The sequence below is a fragment of the Chaetodon trifascialis genome, chromosome 5 (assembly GCF_039877785.1).
Source record: "Chaetodon trifascialis isolate fChaTrf1 chromosome 5, fChaTrf1.hap1, whole genome shotgun sequence".
NCBI classification, from domain to species: domain Eukaryota; kingdom Metazoa; phylum Chordata; class Actinopteri; order Chaetodontiformes; family Chaetodontidae; genus Chaetodon; species Chaetodon trifascialis.
The window spans coordinates 29787180-29801037 of NC_092060.1; the positions used below are offsets into that span (position 1 = coordinate 29787180).

General features: G+C 45.4%; 1 protein-coding gene across 4 annotated transcripts in view; it reads left to right on the top strand.

Moving 5' to 3' along the window:
* Positions 1-13858, top strand: part of LOC139331330 (protocadherin-1-like) — a 161999-nt gene that overhangs the window by 108195 nt on the left and 39946 nt on the right. Inside the window, exon 6 of one of the 4 annotated variants that reach the window (XM_070962759.1) lies at positions 9757-11339. The exons of 2 other annotated variants lie outside the window; for them this stretch is intronic. In XM_070962759.1, the coding sequence (XP_070818860.1) occupies positions 9757-9815 (59 nt within the window). In that variant the 3' untranslated portion in view covers positions 9816-11339. Of the gene's footprint in view, positions 1-9756; positions 11340-13858 lie in introns of those variants that run through there. One more of the 4 variants, XM_070962758.1, reaches the window with a different exon arrangement.

The following is a 13858-nucleotide window of genomic DNA, read 5'->3' on the forward strand; positions in this document are numbered from 1 at the left end:
AGTGGAGCCATGACGGTCGAGTCTGTCACTGTTTCTGTAGGTTCTCGAGTGTTTAAAGCCTGAGTCATCAGGCTAACCTGCAAACACACACACACACACACACACACACACACACACACACACACACACAGGATCTCCTCTGGCCTGCGCTCTTTAGAGGAGAGCAGAGGAGCTGAAGAGGAGGCGTTCTCGTTAAAAGGATTGGGCTGGCAGAGGTCGGCGTGCCGGCAGCCCTCCAAAACTTTTGCATTTTTCTTCTTCTTTCTTTTCTTCGCCATGAAAAGGCTTTTTTTACTTCCTCTATCTGAGCGGCTGAAGTCAAAAAGCTGGAGGAGATCAGACGGAGAGGGTCGGCGGTGCGAGAGGGAACCTGAGAGGAGCGACAAACCGAACGCGGTGCGAGCCGGGTCAGCTCCGGCCCCGCCTCCGGACGTCGGCGAGGTCACGGCACGCCGTGCCGCGCCGCGCCGCTCGGCCTTTTGTCTGATTCCTCTTTGCTCTGCGGCTCAGCTTCAGCACACATCAACAGGCATTTAATGAGGATCTGTGTGTGTGTGTGTGTGTGTGTGTGTGTGTGTGTGTGTGTGTGTGTGTGTGTGTGTGTATGGCAGGTGAGGGTCTGGGGGGGGTGCTTTGTCATCGTGGTCACACATGAGAGGAAACAGTTCAATGAACTTCCTGTTTGGTGTTCTTGCTAATTCGACACAGAGGCTGGAGATGAATGAGAAGAGTTGGTCAGAGGCAGCAGCGTGGACGACACTGATACTGGTACGACTGGTACTACTGGTAGTGAGGGTATAAATACACAGAATGTGGCGTCCTCTGCATCTTTACTGTCGACTCCCAAATAAAATCCTCCAAAATCTGAACACAGGTAGTATTAAATAAATGAATTAAATTATTCAAAATAAGTACTTTAGTATTTTAGTATTGGTGCTAATACCTCAAACACTACTACCAGTACCACTAACACCGCTAAGACGGCTAACACTACTGCTAATAAGTCAAATACTACGACTGATACCACCAGGTGTACTGCTGTTACTACTACTGCGGCTTCAGCTGCTACTGCTTCTGTGTACTTGTAGTATTAATATCTTACTGCTGCTGTTTCCACTTGACACTGCAAATACTACTACAACCCATTTACTACTACTGCTGTTTCTACTACTGCGTCTACTGCTAATACTGTTATCACTGCTATTGCTGCTGTAGCTGCATGTACTCGGCTCGTGCTAGTACTAATGCTATTACTGTTTCTGCAAGTATCACTAATGCTACTACTGTAGCTGCTAGTACTGTTACTAGCTGTTGCTTTCTGCCACTTCCACTGCATCACTACTGCTTCTTGCACTGCTATTCCTAATGCTATAGTTCGTACTTCTACTACTGCTACTACTTCTACTAACTGCTTTCTGTTTTTACCATAATTGCCACTAGTAATGATAGAATTGCAGTTATTAGTGCAGTATTGTAAGTACTTCTACTCCTGCTTCTTCCACTGATACTTGTACATCTATTGCTGGTACTGCTAAGCTACCGCAGTACTTCTGGGTCTGGATGAGGGATTTAGCAGACGTTCTGGTACTCTGTCTCTTTGGTTGATGAGTTTGTTTCAGGGACGTCGGTCCAGGAGGAGCGCTTGTTTCGCACACCCTAAGTGGTGGCGGGGCTCCTCTCAGTCACGTCCTCGCGGCTCCACCTGATTCCCGCGAGCGCACAGCGGGGGTCGTTATAACGAAGTCCCGCTCCCCGTGCGATCGGCAGCAGAAGGAGATGAATGTGACTTCATACTGTACGTTAAAACTCTTCTAATGGGCTCAAGTAACGACTCGTCTGCCTTCACGCCGAGGGATCCGTCCAGTGCCTGCCTGCCTGCCTGCTGTAGAGTGATGGAGAAAAAGGAGATGAAAGTCAAAGTGGGTGCAAAGAACTGAAAGTGATTTGACCAAAATGAAAAAAAAGAGGCATAGGGAAGAAAAAGCTGAGAAGTGAGAGCGAGCAGAACACTTAAGAGAGAAATCGACTTTGAAAAATGAGAAAGAGAGAGCGACGGGTCAGAGCTTCACCAATAAAGCAAAGAGAAAGAAGAAAGATTCAGCCTTGGCAGGAGAAACTGAGGCGTTTTCCTGAGAGCTCTTCAGCCCGGCGCACGCATCCAGCTCCTCTCGCCGCTCTCCCACAGCCATTTAACTGATTTAATTCTCCAAAATGGAGTCTCTCTGTCAGTCTGAGCCATTTTTTTCTCAGCTGTCACATTTGAGACGCTCTCCTCAGCCTCTTCCACAGTAAATCTGTTTAACAGCAGCGCATAAAAAACGACATAAATTCAAAGGAAGAGCAACGTGAAGCGGCGCAACAAGCACGCCAGAACCTAATAAAGCCGGCGGTACAGCTGACTACTGACAGCGTTATCTAACGCGAGCCAATAAGCTAATGTTAAGTGATGGAGTGGCGCAGACAGGCGGGCTGAAGGCTGACCGACCGCTGACACCCGACCAGGCAGAGCTCATCGCTGTGAACAAACTCCGATAAAAGTCAGCAGTGAAACATAGAAATAAGGTCAAAATTAAAGATTTGCTGGGGATCAGAAGTGAAGGAGGTCAGCCTGGTTCAGTCCTGTAAGACCACTGAAAACAGAAAATCATCAGATCCCATCAAAGTTTCTTCAGTTTGGACATAAATTCATCGTGTCTCTGGTTTTGTGGATGTTGCTGCTCTCAGATCAGCTGAAGCATCGTCACACTCGCCTGCTCGACGTCGGGCCTAATTCATGATGCATGTCCATGGAAATGTCAGATTCATCCGAGTTTTCTTATTTCCAGTTTATTTTCAGGTGAGTTCTTCAAAGCAAGCGAAGGACAGACGGATGAAAACGTCGTATGACTAAAACACATTAACATTCACAGAATATCATGAATATAAATCAGATCTAAAAACAAAATGCAGCCTGAAGAACCAAACGTTTGTGAGTCCAGAACCACCGTGAGCACAGATTCTTTCTGTGGTTTGGGGCCAGTTTGAGAGCAGAACGTACCAGTTGAGCTGTGATGTTTGTTTTAGTATCTGCTCGTGTGACAGCGTGTAGATTCAGATTGTTCACGTCAGGTTAGTGTTTGTCTTCTTTCTTCCATGTTTTGGAAATTTAAAGGTGCTTTAAAGTTTTGAGGGTTCGAGTCTCAGCAGGTTGATTTTCATGGTCGTTTGGCTCTCTGGGAAAAAAAAATCACTAGTTCTTAGAAATTTAACCGTTTATTAAACCTCCAGACAAACCTGGCGGTGCAGTGCGTCAGCAGCTGGACAAAAGGACAGTTTAAAGAGGACAGACCGTCCACTCAAAGCGCCAGCAGACCCCACACGCGGCACTGTGTTTATTCCATTGTGGACGGTGTGAAAAGGAAGCCTTGAGCTGTGAATAGAGCGCGCTGCTGGACAGCGACCATTAAATTATCACAGGCCTGACAGACAGAGAGGGTGTCGAGCCACAGAGCCACTTTACTTAGCGCTGAAATTTCTCCTTTGTGCAGCCAGACAACGCTTTGATGCAGGTAGAAATGCCGCAGTGGCCTCTCTGCCTTTTCATACGCTCCATTGTGTGCAGCCGCTGGAGAGCCGCCGTGTGGAGAGTCTGTGGGCTGACGTGAAGCCCCTCGGCCGCGCTCAGGGCGCGTTGACGGGGTCTTCGTGTCAGCTCCCTCTCCACCTGGCGTCCTCAGAAAGCCTCGGCCACACTGGAAGTCCGAGCGTCTCGCTTTGAGACGTCTGCGTCTTTACAGGCGTCTCCGTTGAGATTGTGGTTGTTAAGCAGCTCAAATGTCAGATTGACGTTCAGGATTTGTCCAGATTAAGACGACGAGGACAGTGAGAAACAATAATTCGTCATGCGACGCCTCATCTGATCTCTGCTCTTTAGCTTTGTGCACATTAGATCACGATTGAATATCTGAACGTGATGTTTTTGTCCCTCATACAGGAAAACACAGTGACATCCATCCATCCGTCCGTCCGTCTGTCTGTCCATTCAGCGTTATTTGTGCCTTTCTCGTCAGTGTGGAGTTTAATTAAGTCCTCAGTTTGCCCAGACTAATAATCCTGAGTGTGATGGAGCACTAAATCAGCTGCTCCGTTGGCGCCTGGCGAGGTTGTTTTTTCCTCCATCAAAGCCCATTTCTGCCCCCCATCAGCCCCTGAACTCAGACTAACTGGATTTTTTGACTGGCAGTCTATTTTTTTTTTGTCAATTTCTTCCAGAAGCCTGTTTTTGACAGCACATTTTGACACGTGTCCTGTCATCCTGGAAGGTTTCAGGTTTAGTTCCTGCGTCGGTCGATGTGTCTGTCCCTGTTGACGCGTCTTTGAATTCTGTACTTTACTTTCTTTATGTGAGATTTCTGCTCCTCGGTTAGCTTTTGAAAGCGTTTAAAGGTCACAGGTGGTGCTTTAATCCGTAATGGGTATAAAACTATTTGAACCACATCCCCTCTGATTGTAGAGCCACTTCAAGCCAAGAACAGTTTCACACTGAAATTACCTCTAAGAGGCTAAACTGGGACAAAGCCAGACAGCGGATTTATGTCTCTCTGTTGAGGACAAAACAATCAAGTGGACCTTGAGTTCAGATTATGGTATTCTCAAAGTCAACAATAAACTTTCATGGTTGTTGGGATGGTCTGACATGTCGGGAAGTGCACTCCTTCACGTCCTCGTCCTCGTTGGACGAGAAGATGGAGCTCACACGTCCGTTTGTTAGATTTAAGACTGGAAACGAGCAGAAGCTCAAATTCAACAACATCCACCTTTGATCTGGCTTTGGCCCCCCCGGAGCAAAGTCTCTGCCAGCCATCAGCAGTCCTCGTCCCGGCGTCCGGCACAGTGGACCTGCCGGTTCTGGTCCGCGCTGACCTCTGACCTCCTCTGCCCAGAGCCGGACTTTGTCTTAATCTGCAAAATAAGACAAAGGGAATGCAGCAGAAAGAGCGGCGTCCGCGGGCTGCATGCCAAACAGCTCCGGGCACAAAGTGCAATTGTAAGTCGTCCTTGAAGGAGAAACACATATTTATCATCTTCACAGTGTTTATTAGCTGTGTTGCGTAGTATTTAGATATTGCTCAATATCTTTTGCAGAGTACAGGGAAAAAGAAATGTGGAGGTGTGTGTCTGCGATAAGAAACTCATTTCTCATCAGCTGTGGGAAGGCCAAACAAGCACATTTGTAATATTCATCTGAGCTCCTGCTTTGTGCTTTCTGCTGTTCGACTCCTCCGAGTCACGCGAGGAATCTTTCTCATTTCATTCAGTCCCTCCAGTCGAAGGCCTTTTGTACTCAACAACCCAAAGTCAAAGCAGAAAACTAAATCTGAGGCTCGTTTCCTCTAAAAGTTGCAACAACCGACGGACCTCCCGTTTGAAGCGCCGTCCTCGGGGGCGGCTGATGTTTGCATGTTTGGGAGCGTTTCATGTTTTTAACCTGCTCTTTGAACACGCTGATGGACTAAAGGGTTTCTAACGTGTCTCCATGAGCAGAGCCTCAGTGTTTGTTTTCCCGCTTTGATTCAGTTCATTCGCAGTAAACTGCAGCGTCTCGACGTTTTAAAGCAAACTGCAGCATTTCTTCTTCTGTTGAATACACACAAAATGTGCCATTGCAGAGTAAAACTCAGGAGAGGGATGCACAGGATTTATGCTCCTATAGGAAAATCCTACAGTCCAAGATTTATGTCCAGTGCCAACGTCCAATGCTAATGCAGGAAGCAGTGTGTCTTTAAAGCAGCAGCGTTGTGTATTTACATGCGGCCTCTGACAGCTTTGTTTATGCTGCGTTTGACATCTTATTCTACAGTCGCGTATTTTCCCACAGCGGCTTGTAGCTGTCCGATCGGGAGGCGGCTCCAAACCGAGGACAGCTTGAGACCGAAGGAGGTGTGAGGGGACATCCCGGGACAATGCTGCTGATGCAGGGAGTAGTGTGTGTGTGTGTGGGTGGATGTGTGTGTGCAGGGCATCCATGTCGCCCAGTGCAGCCAAAGTCGATCTGATGGTCATTGAGCAGCTTCACTAGAGCATTGTGGGGGTTCAGGGCGTTGCTCAAAGGCACCTCAGTGGTGGTAATGAGGGAGAACATGTGCTGCTCCGTCACTTTCCCCGCCGTGCTTCATCCCGCCAGCCGAGGGTTCGAACCGGAGCCTGCCTCAGCCATAAACGCCATCTTCATCCTTTAAGACCCCGTAGAAATGAAGGAGAAACGCTGTGATGAAGCTCAGTTTTAAGCACCTTTCAGGTCTTCTTCAGCTAACGGTAGTAAGACAGAAAATGACCTTTGTGTTTAGAATCACAGATGTGTTCCTACGATTGAGGATGAGCCTCCCAGCTCGAGGCAGCTGCACTTTTTATGCATATATTTATATTTTGATCTCCTGAACCTTGATTTTTACATTAAATTCACCCTTAAGCAGTTTTGTCTGACAGCATTAAGTCTACTGTAGCGCAGATCATTGAAGCTTAGCAGAATATTCAAATCAAAGAGTTTTTATGGCTTCAATAATGCATCAAACGGAAATACTGTACGTCTGCATGTCTTGTGCATAATTTTGGATACGTTTCCCCAAATTCTGCTTCGCATATTTGGAATTTTTAAATCGTTTTGTATCTCCACTGCGATCTGGAATAAAGTTCTGTGAGTCTGATCAAAACTTGGATTTGTAACGCTGAGAACAGCTGATTTTTTTTTTAAATGCGTGTTTTCTCCATGTCCAAATGTCTGCTACATGCATTGCTAATCCTTTTCAGAGTTTTGCATTTCAGCTGCAAAGGAATGAAAACAGCTTTAAAAAGAAATTTTTTGAATGCATCTCAGATGACATGATTTCACTGATAACCTGTTAGCGTCAGTAGGTTAACACTAATCCGTGCATCAAAAAAAAAAGAAAACACTCCAAATATGTTCTTTGCTCCTTCCAAACTGCAGCCCTATTTACAGATCTGTGAGGCGTTCAGGCCAAGATCTTCACCCTCTGCACCTTCAGCATCTGTCAGGTCTGCAGGCTACAGACTTGATCAGAACCTGCGAACGCTCCAAACGTCAGCCGTCGCCTTTCTCTCGCCCCCCCAAACATTAACCCACGCTAAAATTACATACAGTATCTGCCTCGCAGCCTTGTGTAACCTGGCTTTGATTCAACGCTGTTGTGACCCATTTCCCAGATCAATGACATCTGGAGGAGGAGGAGGTGGCAGGGAGGAGGAGGGGGAGGGAAGGTCGCGGGGAGGTGCTGATGATGTCTAACAAACGCGCCCGGCGGGAGGTAACCTCTGGAGCAGGTAGCGTGGAGGAGGCGCTAAACGAGGACGACGTCCGACTGTGTGTTTCATTATGAACAGATGCTGCCGCGATAGGAGGGAGGAGGCGGAGGGAGGGAGGAGGAGGAGGGAAAAAGGCTGAATTGAAGAGGAGGCAAACGAGAGAGAAGAGAAGGGCTGTAAAGAGGAGAGTGACAGAGGAGAATAAAGAAAGGAAGGGATGGAGGGTGGGAGGAAGGGGGAGAGGAATAAAGGAGGTTAGGAGGAGGAGGAAGGAAAGAGACAGAAAAGGGAGGGAAGGAGAGAAGGCAGAAGGAAGGAAGGAAGGAGGCAAAGGAGAGAGGGAAGGAAAGAAAAGGAGGAAAGTGAGGAAGGGATTAAACGATGACTGTAATCCCCGAAAACTGCAGCAGCACCTCTGAGTGTGTGTGTGTGTGTGTGTGTGTGTGTGTGTGTGTGTGTGTGTGTGTGTGTGTGTGTGTGTGTGTGTGTGTGCGTGCGCGTGCGTGCGTGTGTTTCAACCTCACACACACGCATGAATTAATGACACACTGCAGCCAACCAGCTGCAACTAAAGTCACTGTGTGTGTGTGTGTGTGTGTGTGTGTGTGTATCTCCAGGCCCACACACGCACACACAGAATACTTAATTCGAGTATTTGTACTTCTGGTACAGTTGGAGCACTAACTGCCTGTGAAGCTGCGTTCAGGCTCAGGAGTGAGTTTTCGCCTTATTGCATGAATTTGACAGCTGGACACTTTGTGCAGAGTTTATTGGCCTCACACAGCCTCAGGTGTACACACTGTACAGGTGTTAGCTGCAGGTAGCTGTGTGTGTGTGTGTGTGTGTGTGTGTGTGTGTGTGTGTGTGACAGCTCAGACTCACACTGCAACACAAGCATTCATAATAACACGGTGTTAGTCGCTCGGTTACGGCACAACCCCGGGTCACAGAAAACTATTCGCTAATTCATCTTTTATTGTGGAGTTTGACTCTAAAGCAGCATCTCAGCTGTGTCAGAGGCAGAATGGAGGCCTGCTGAAGGATCCCAGCAGAGGAGCTCCTGGTTCTCACTGCAGGTGAAGACCAGGACCTCCTCACTTCCAGTAGCCCGGCCGGCTCACGTGGACATCTTTCTGTTTCTGTCCCTGCTCGGCTACCAAGTGTTAAATCTGTGTCTGCAGCCGTGGCCGCCTAAACTTCTGGACATGCAAATTAGGCTACATGCAAATGCAAATGACGAGCTTCGAGTATGTGAAGAGACAGAAGTGTTTCCCAGCAGGGTGAGCGTGAAAGTCACCTCCATTAGAGATAAATGAGTTTTGTGGAGTGTGGATGACGTCCCTTCAGTTTCCGTGTGACGACAGCAGGTTTTCAGAATCGACTGAACCAGGACTGAAACCTGAAGAGCTAAAGTCAACCAAACTGTTTCAGTTGCTTTTCAAACCAAACCTTTTTAAGCTGCTAAAATGTGCTATTAGCTAACACAAACCCACTCATTTTAGCTGCTAATCTGAACAGTTAGCTTAAACCAAACTGTTTCAGATGTTAGCTAACTTTAACTTAGCTGCTGGAGATGCTAACTCAAACCCAAATATTTCATCAGCTGAACCGACCTGTTAGCTGACATGAACTGTTAAACTGAACTGTTAGCTGTTTCTGCTGCTGTTAGCTAACCTGAACAGAACTGTTTTTAGCCGCTCGCTGCACGCTTCGTTAACCCGGACCAACGATTTTAGCTGCTAAGTTGAATTGTTGGCTAACTTGAACATCTTTAATCGGCCTCACTCAGCTGTTGGCTCACTGTGACAGCTGATTAACGGACGTATTAGCTGACTTGAACATAACTGAACTGTAAGCTAACGGCTAAATGGGACCAACAAGTGAAAATAAACTACAGTTCAAACATACCCGAAAAAAAACAAACATTTCCACATAAACTGTTAAAAGCTGTCGGCTTTGCCCTCAACACGAGCCCCAGCTCTGTTGTGCGTTTGCCAAATCGAAGCGGAGGAACATCTTTATTTCTATGAAATTAATCTCCAAACACTCAGGTTTTATCTGTGTTTCAGAGTTTGTGCTCATCAGAGATTTTTTAAGTGTTGCATCTAGTTTGATCATTTCATACAGTATCTCTTTTTTTAAATGAAGTAAAACAGAATTAATACTGTAAGTACTGCATTTAACTGTGTGAGTTTATACGCAGTTCACTTGTTTTTGCATTTTTTATCTGATCTGAGAATTCATTTTGCGTTGTTGTGGCTCTGCAAACCGCTCCCACATTTTTTAATCAGCTTCTTTTTAAACATTGTTTTTTTTTTCTTTTTTTCCTTCAACCAGCTTTCAATTAATCCTATTTTTATTGACATTTTTTTCTCATTGATGAGACATTTTGCATGGAATGTGTTTTCTGCGTTGCGTTACCTGAGGTGTAAGACGTTCGTATCTATCCTCTTATAGGTGGAGCGTCGTCGAGCACCGAGCCGGAGAGGGGGGCCGGACAAAAAAGACTGCCTTAAGACAAAACTAAAGACACAAAGAGCATCTAAAGCTTCTTTTTTTTCCTCCTCCAATTTACAAAAAGAAAACAGATTAAGTCCTCAAGCTTTTTTGCCTCTCTGATGCAGTTCTGAGGATTTTTTCTTCCCTTCCCTCCTTGCCTGTGGTCGTGAACTGCTTTTTTTGCTTCATGTTGCACATTCTTGGTACGAGTTTCCGTCGAGGAGAGTTGAATCACAAAAAACAGATGAAAGAAAAAACAAGGAATTAATCGTGTTTGATTCTTCGGGGGTCTTTTTTCCCGCTCCACATCCTCGGTAGGCCATTTTTCGGGAGGTGGATTTGTACTTTTTTGTCGACGCTGCGCTGTTCTCTGTGTGGATTTAACTGAAGCCTAAGTGGACTCGTCCGATCGCAGTGGATTATCGGCTCTCCACCTGTCATGGGTTTTTGCTCTTGTTGCTCTTTTTTCAGCTGTTTTTGCAGTGTGAGAACTGTAGTTCCACTTTGTTTTTCCAGGGTCACATTTTATGGGCGAATCAGTCTCTTTTCTGACTTTTTTTTTTCCATTTTTTGGTAGCCCTGGTGCCTGTAGTTGATGATTGTCAGTCAGGGTTCGGAGGACAGGGTGAACGGCAGATAATCAGCCCGCCCACCTCCTCTCACCGGCCAATAGAAACTCTGGTAGGAACTGACAGGAGCTGTCGTGGAAATCTTTTTGGTCCCCATTGTCTCGACTCAATCATTCCTCCCATCTTCATCAAGACAACTGGCCACAGTTTAACCAACAGTCCAACATTTAGGACTCTTGTTCCTCACTATAGCCAATCAGGTGACAAGATGCACATCAGCTTCACCTCTGAGGCTCCAGGACGTGTTCAGCCTAGCTTAGCACAAAGACTAGAAGCAGGTGGAAACAGTAGAGCCGACACTTTAAGCCGATCACATATTTACAAGAAAGCAACACAAAATATGAGAAATGCCAAAGATATGTTTGCAGGAGTCCAAATAGTATCTGCAGTACACTGTTTGTCCACTAGAGAGTGCTGACAAGCGTGTTTTCCAACCAGTGCAGCCCAAATTATTTAACTAAATGGATCTTTATGACAAGTTTTTGTTTGTTATGGGTTTATATTAAAGATGAATATCAGCTGATATGTTGGTATCAGATGCTTTAAACTCATCTATTGGTTTTGGTATCAGACTCATAAATGCAGCATCAGTCAATTCCAGCTACTCCAAAGCTGTTTTATTGCTAAGGAAGTTAGTTTTCCCGCTCAGATCCTATCCATCCACGAGCACGTTTGGTAGGCTGGTGTAAAAACGGTCCTGTTGGATATAGCAAACATGTCATTGATGGGCGTGGCCTAACTGACAGAAACCTACGAATGCATCACATGCAACAACAACATCAACTCCCAGCAACTCCCAAAAATGAGGTGGCATATGTAGATAGGACAGTACAAACATGCTAAATTATTGAACGATCACTCAAACACAACGCTGTGGGCAAAATCACACACCTTTTATTTTGATATATATAGAAAAACTAACAATTCACGCAGAAAAAATGTAAAGATGTTCAGCAGATAGATAGATAGATAGATAGATAGATAGATAGATAGATAGATAGATAGATAGATAGATAGATAGATAGATAGATAGATAGATAGATAGATCTGACAGTCATAAAATACACATAACACTCCTTCACCTGAACACAGTGATCAAATAAGATATTTAAGAGAAATTATTTTTGGTCCAGTTCAGACAGTTTACACACAGCAAACCTGTCAAAAGTCAGTTTTATTGGATAATTTCATCCCATTACAAAATATATTGGCATTAAACAGGGTTTTTCTTTTTAGATTCTTACAAGTTTAAACATTTTGACATCATTTCACTTACCCTTATGATGGAAAGCCACGCCCCCTCCTATGACATCACACCCATGTGACCTATTTCCTCATCAGATGCCTTTCTAGCGACACATAAAGACTCATTTTAGGTTACTTTGAGCATTTCCCTGCAAAGATGATCATTGCAAAGCGAAACCGTCCCAACAATCATGCAGGCTCACAAATGTGATAGGTTAATAATCTGTCCGCCGCCGGGCTGCAGCGTCGCCTGCGTTAGCTCCACCAGAAGCTCAGCTAGCAGCTTCCTGTGCTTCCAGTCTTTGTGCCAAGCTCCTAAAAACTGATGATGAAGATTACTCTATCTATCTATCTATCTATCTATCTATCTATCTATCTATCTATCTATCTATCTATCTATCTATCTATCTATCTATCTATCTATCTATCTGCTAGCTCGTTAGCTAACTAGCTAGCTGTCTGCTGCTACTACATATTTGAACCAAATCAGCTCACATCACCTTCCTCTTCCTCTTCCATCCTCTTCCTCTGCTTTACAAATCCTCCGACACACAAACGAGACGAAATGCTTTGTTTTCCACTGAGTTTAACTGGTTAGCTCCCAGTCAGCCCAGTCACCCAAGTCTCTTGGAGCTGAAGCTCTCAGTCAGATCTCTCCTTTCTCGTGTTTTCCAGTCAATAAACCCGTGTAGGACTCTGCTGGTTGGTTAGTTTGACAGCTTAGTAACAGACGAGTAACGCTGATCAAAGCCTGGACTATTTGTCTGTAAGTACAACAGTGTGTTTATTCTGAAATATAACAGTATGTTTATGGGATATAAAGTTGTAAAATGGTGTATGAGTTTGAATATTTGTAGTCATCACTGGTTTGCTGTAGGAATCAAACAGAGCAGCTCAGTGACCCACTGCTGTACCTGTGAATGTACTTTGTATTCAGAGGTTTTTATTACAATAAACAAGTGCTGATATCATTCATACATGGTGCTGCTTTAGTTTCTGCACGCTGGCTTGATTTCTGTCTGAAGGTCTCGGTTAAATTCACACGTTCACATCAAGCACCGCTGCTTCAGACTCAGAGTTTAAGAGGGAAACACATGCAGAGCAACACGAAACACAAACAGCGCCGCAATAACAGAAAACTTCATGAAACTCGTCCCATCATTCCTGACGACCTGATCCAGATCCAGGCAGAAACAGACGCTTTTCAGAAGGAGGTTTCCACCAGACGCACCCTGAGAGGATTCTGCAGGTCTCTGAGCACCTGAGATATGATGCTAATAATAATAATGAACTTTATTTATACAGCACCTTTCATACAGGTGCAGCTCAAAGTGCTTCACATAGAAAAAAAAAACAACGGGTAAAAAAGATGTAAAATAAGATTGAGATTAAAGACATAAATCCACACAATAAAATGTTAAAATGTTGGTAAAAAATAGAATAGAATGAGGCAATAAAGCATAAAATGATAAAATCCAACATTTTAAAAGAAGCGCAGCAGTGTGTAAGCGCCCACGTTTCAGGCCTGTCAGGAAGTCGAAGCTCGTGAAAGGTTAAAGTGAAGAGACCAGTTTTTAGCTTTATTTTGAAAATATTCAGCCAGCTGCTTCCCTCATATCTGTAGGTTTGTCCCAGAGCTTTGGGCGTGATGGACGAAGGCTGCGTCTCCAGACACGGACGTGTCAAACCCTCCTGTCACAGTTAGTGAGAGTCTCAGTCTCATCTGTCTCTGTCTCCTGGTTCTCATTTAAATAATCTAATTAGGACTTCCTGCCGATGACGTTTGATCTGTTTACTGGCTTTTCTTTTAGTGCGTTTAGCCTCTTTAATACAGCAGCGCAGCGCACGTCCAGCCTGCAGTAAACCTGCCGTCTCTGTCTCAGCCCACTTAGTCTGAAGCCCCTCAGAGACGTGGCATCGAATGATGTTAAGGGGTCATGACCAAGGCCAGGAGGTCAAAGGTCACAGACGTTCAGGAGAGCTCAGAGAGACCTGAAGGGACAAGGAGACAAAGACAGACAGGGCTGTCAGGGTGTTTTAGGATCGAAATAATTCTGTACCATCAAGCTACAGAGGCTGCAGTGTGCGTGCGTGCGTGCGTGCGTGCGTGCGTGCGTGCGTGCGTGCGTGCGTGCGTGCGTGCGTGCGTGTGTGTGTTGGCTCTCTCAGGTACATTGCTGTCATTT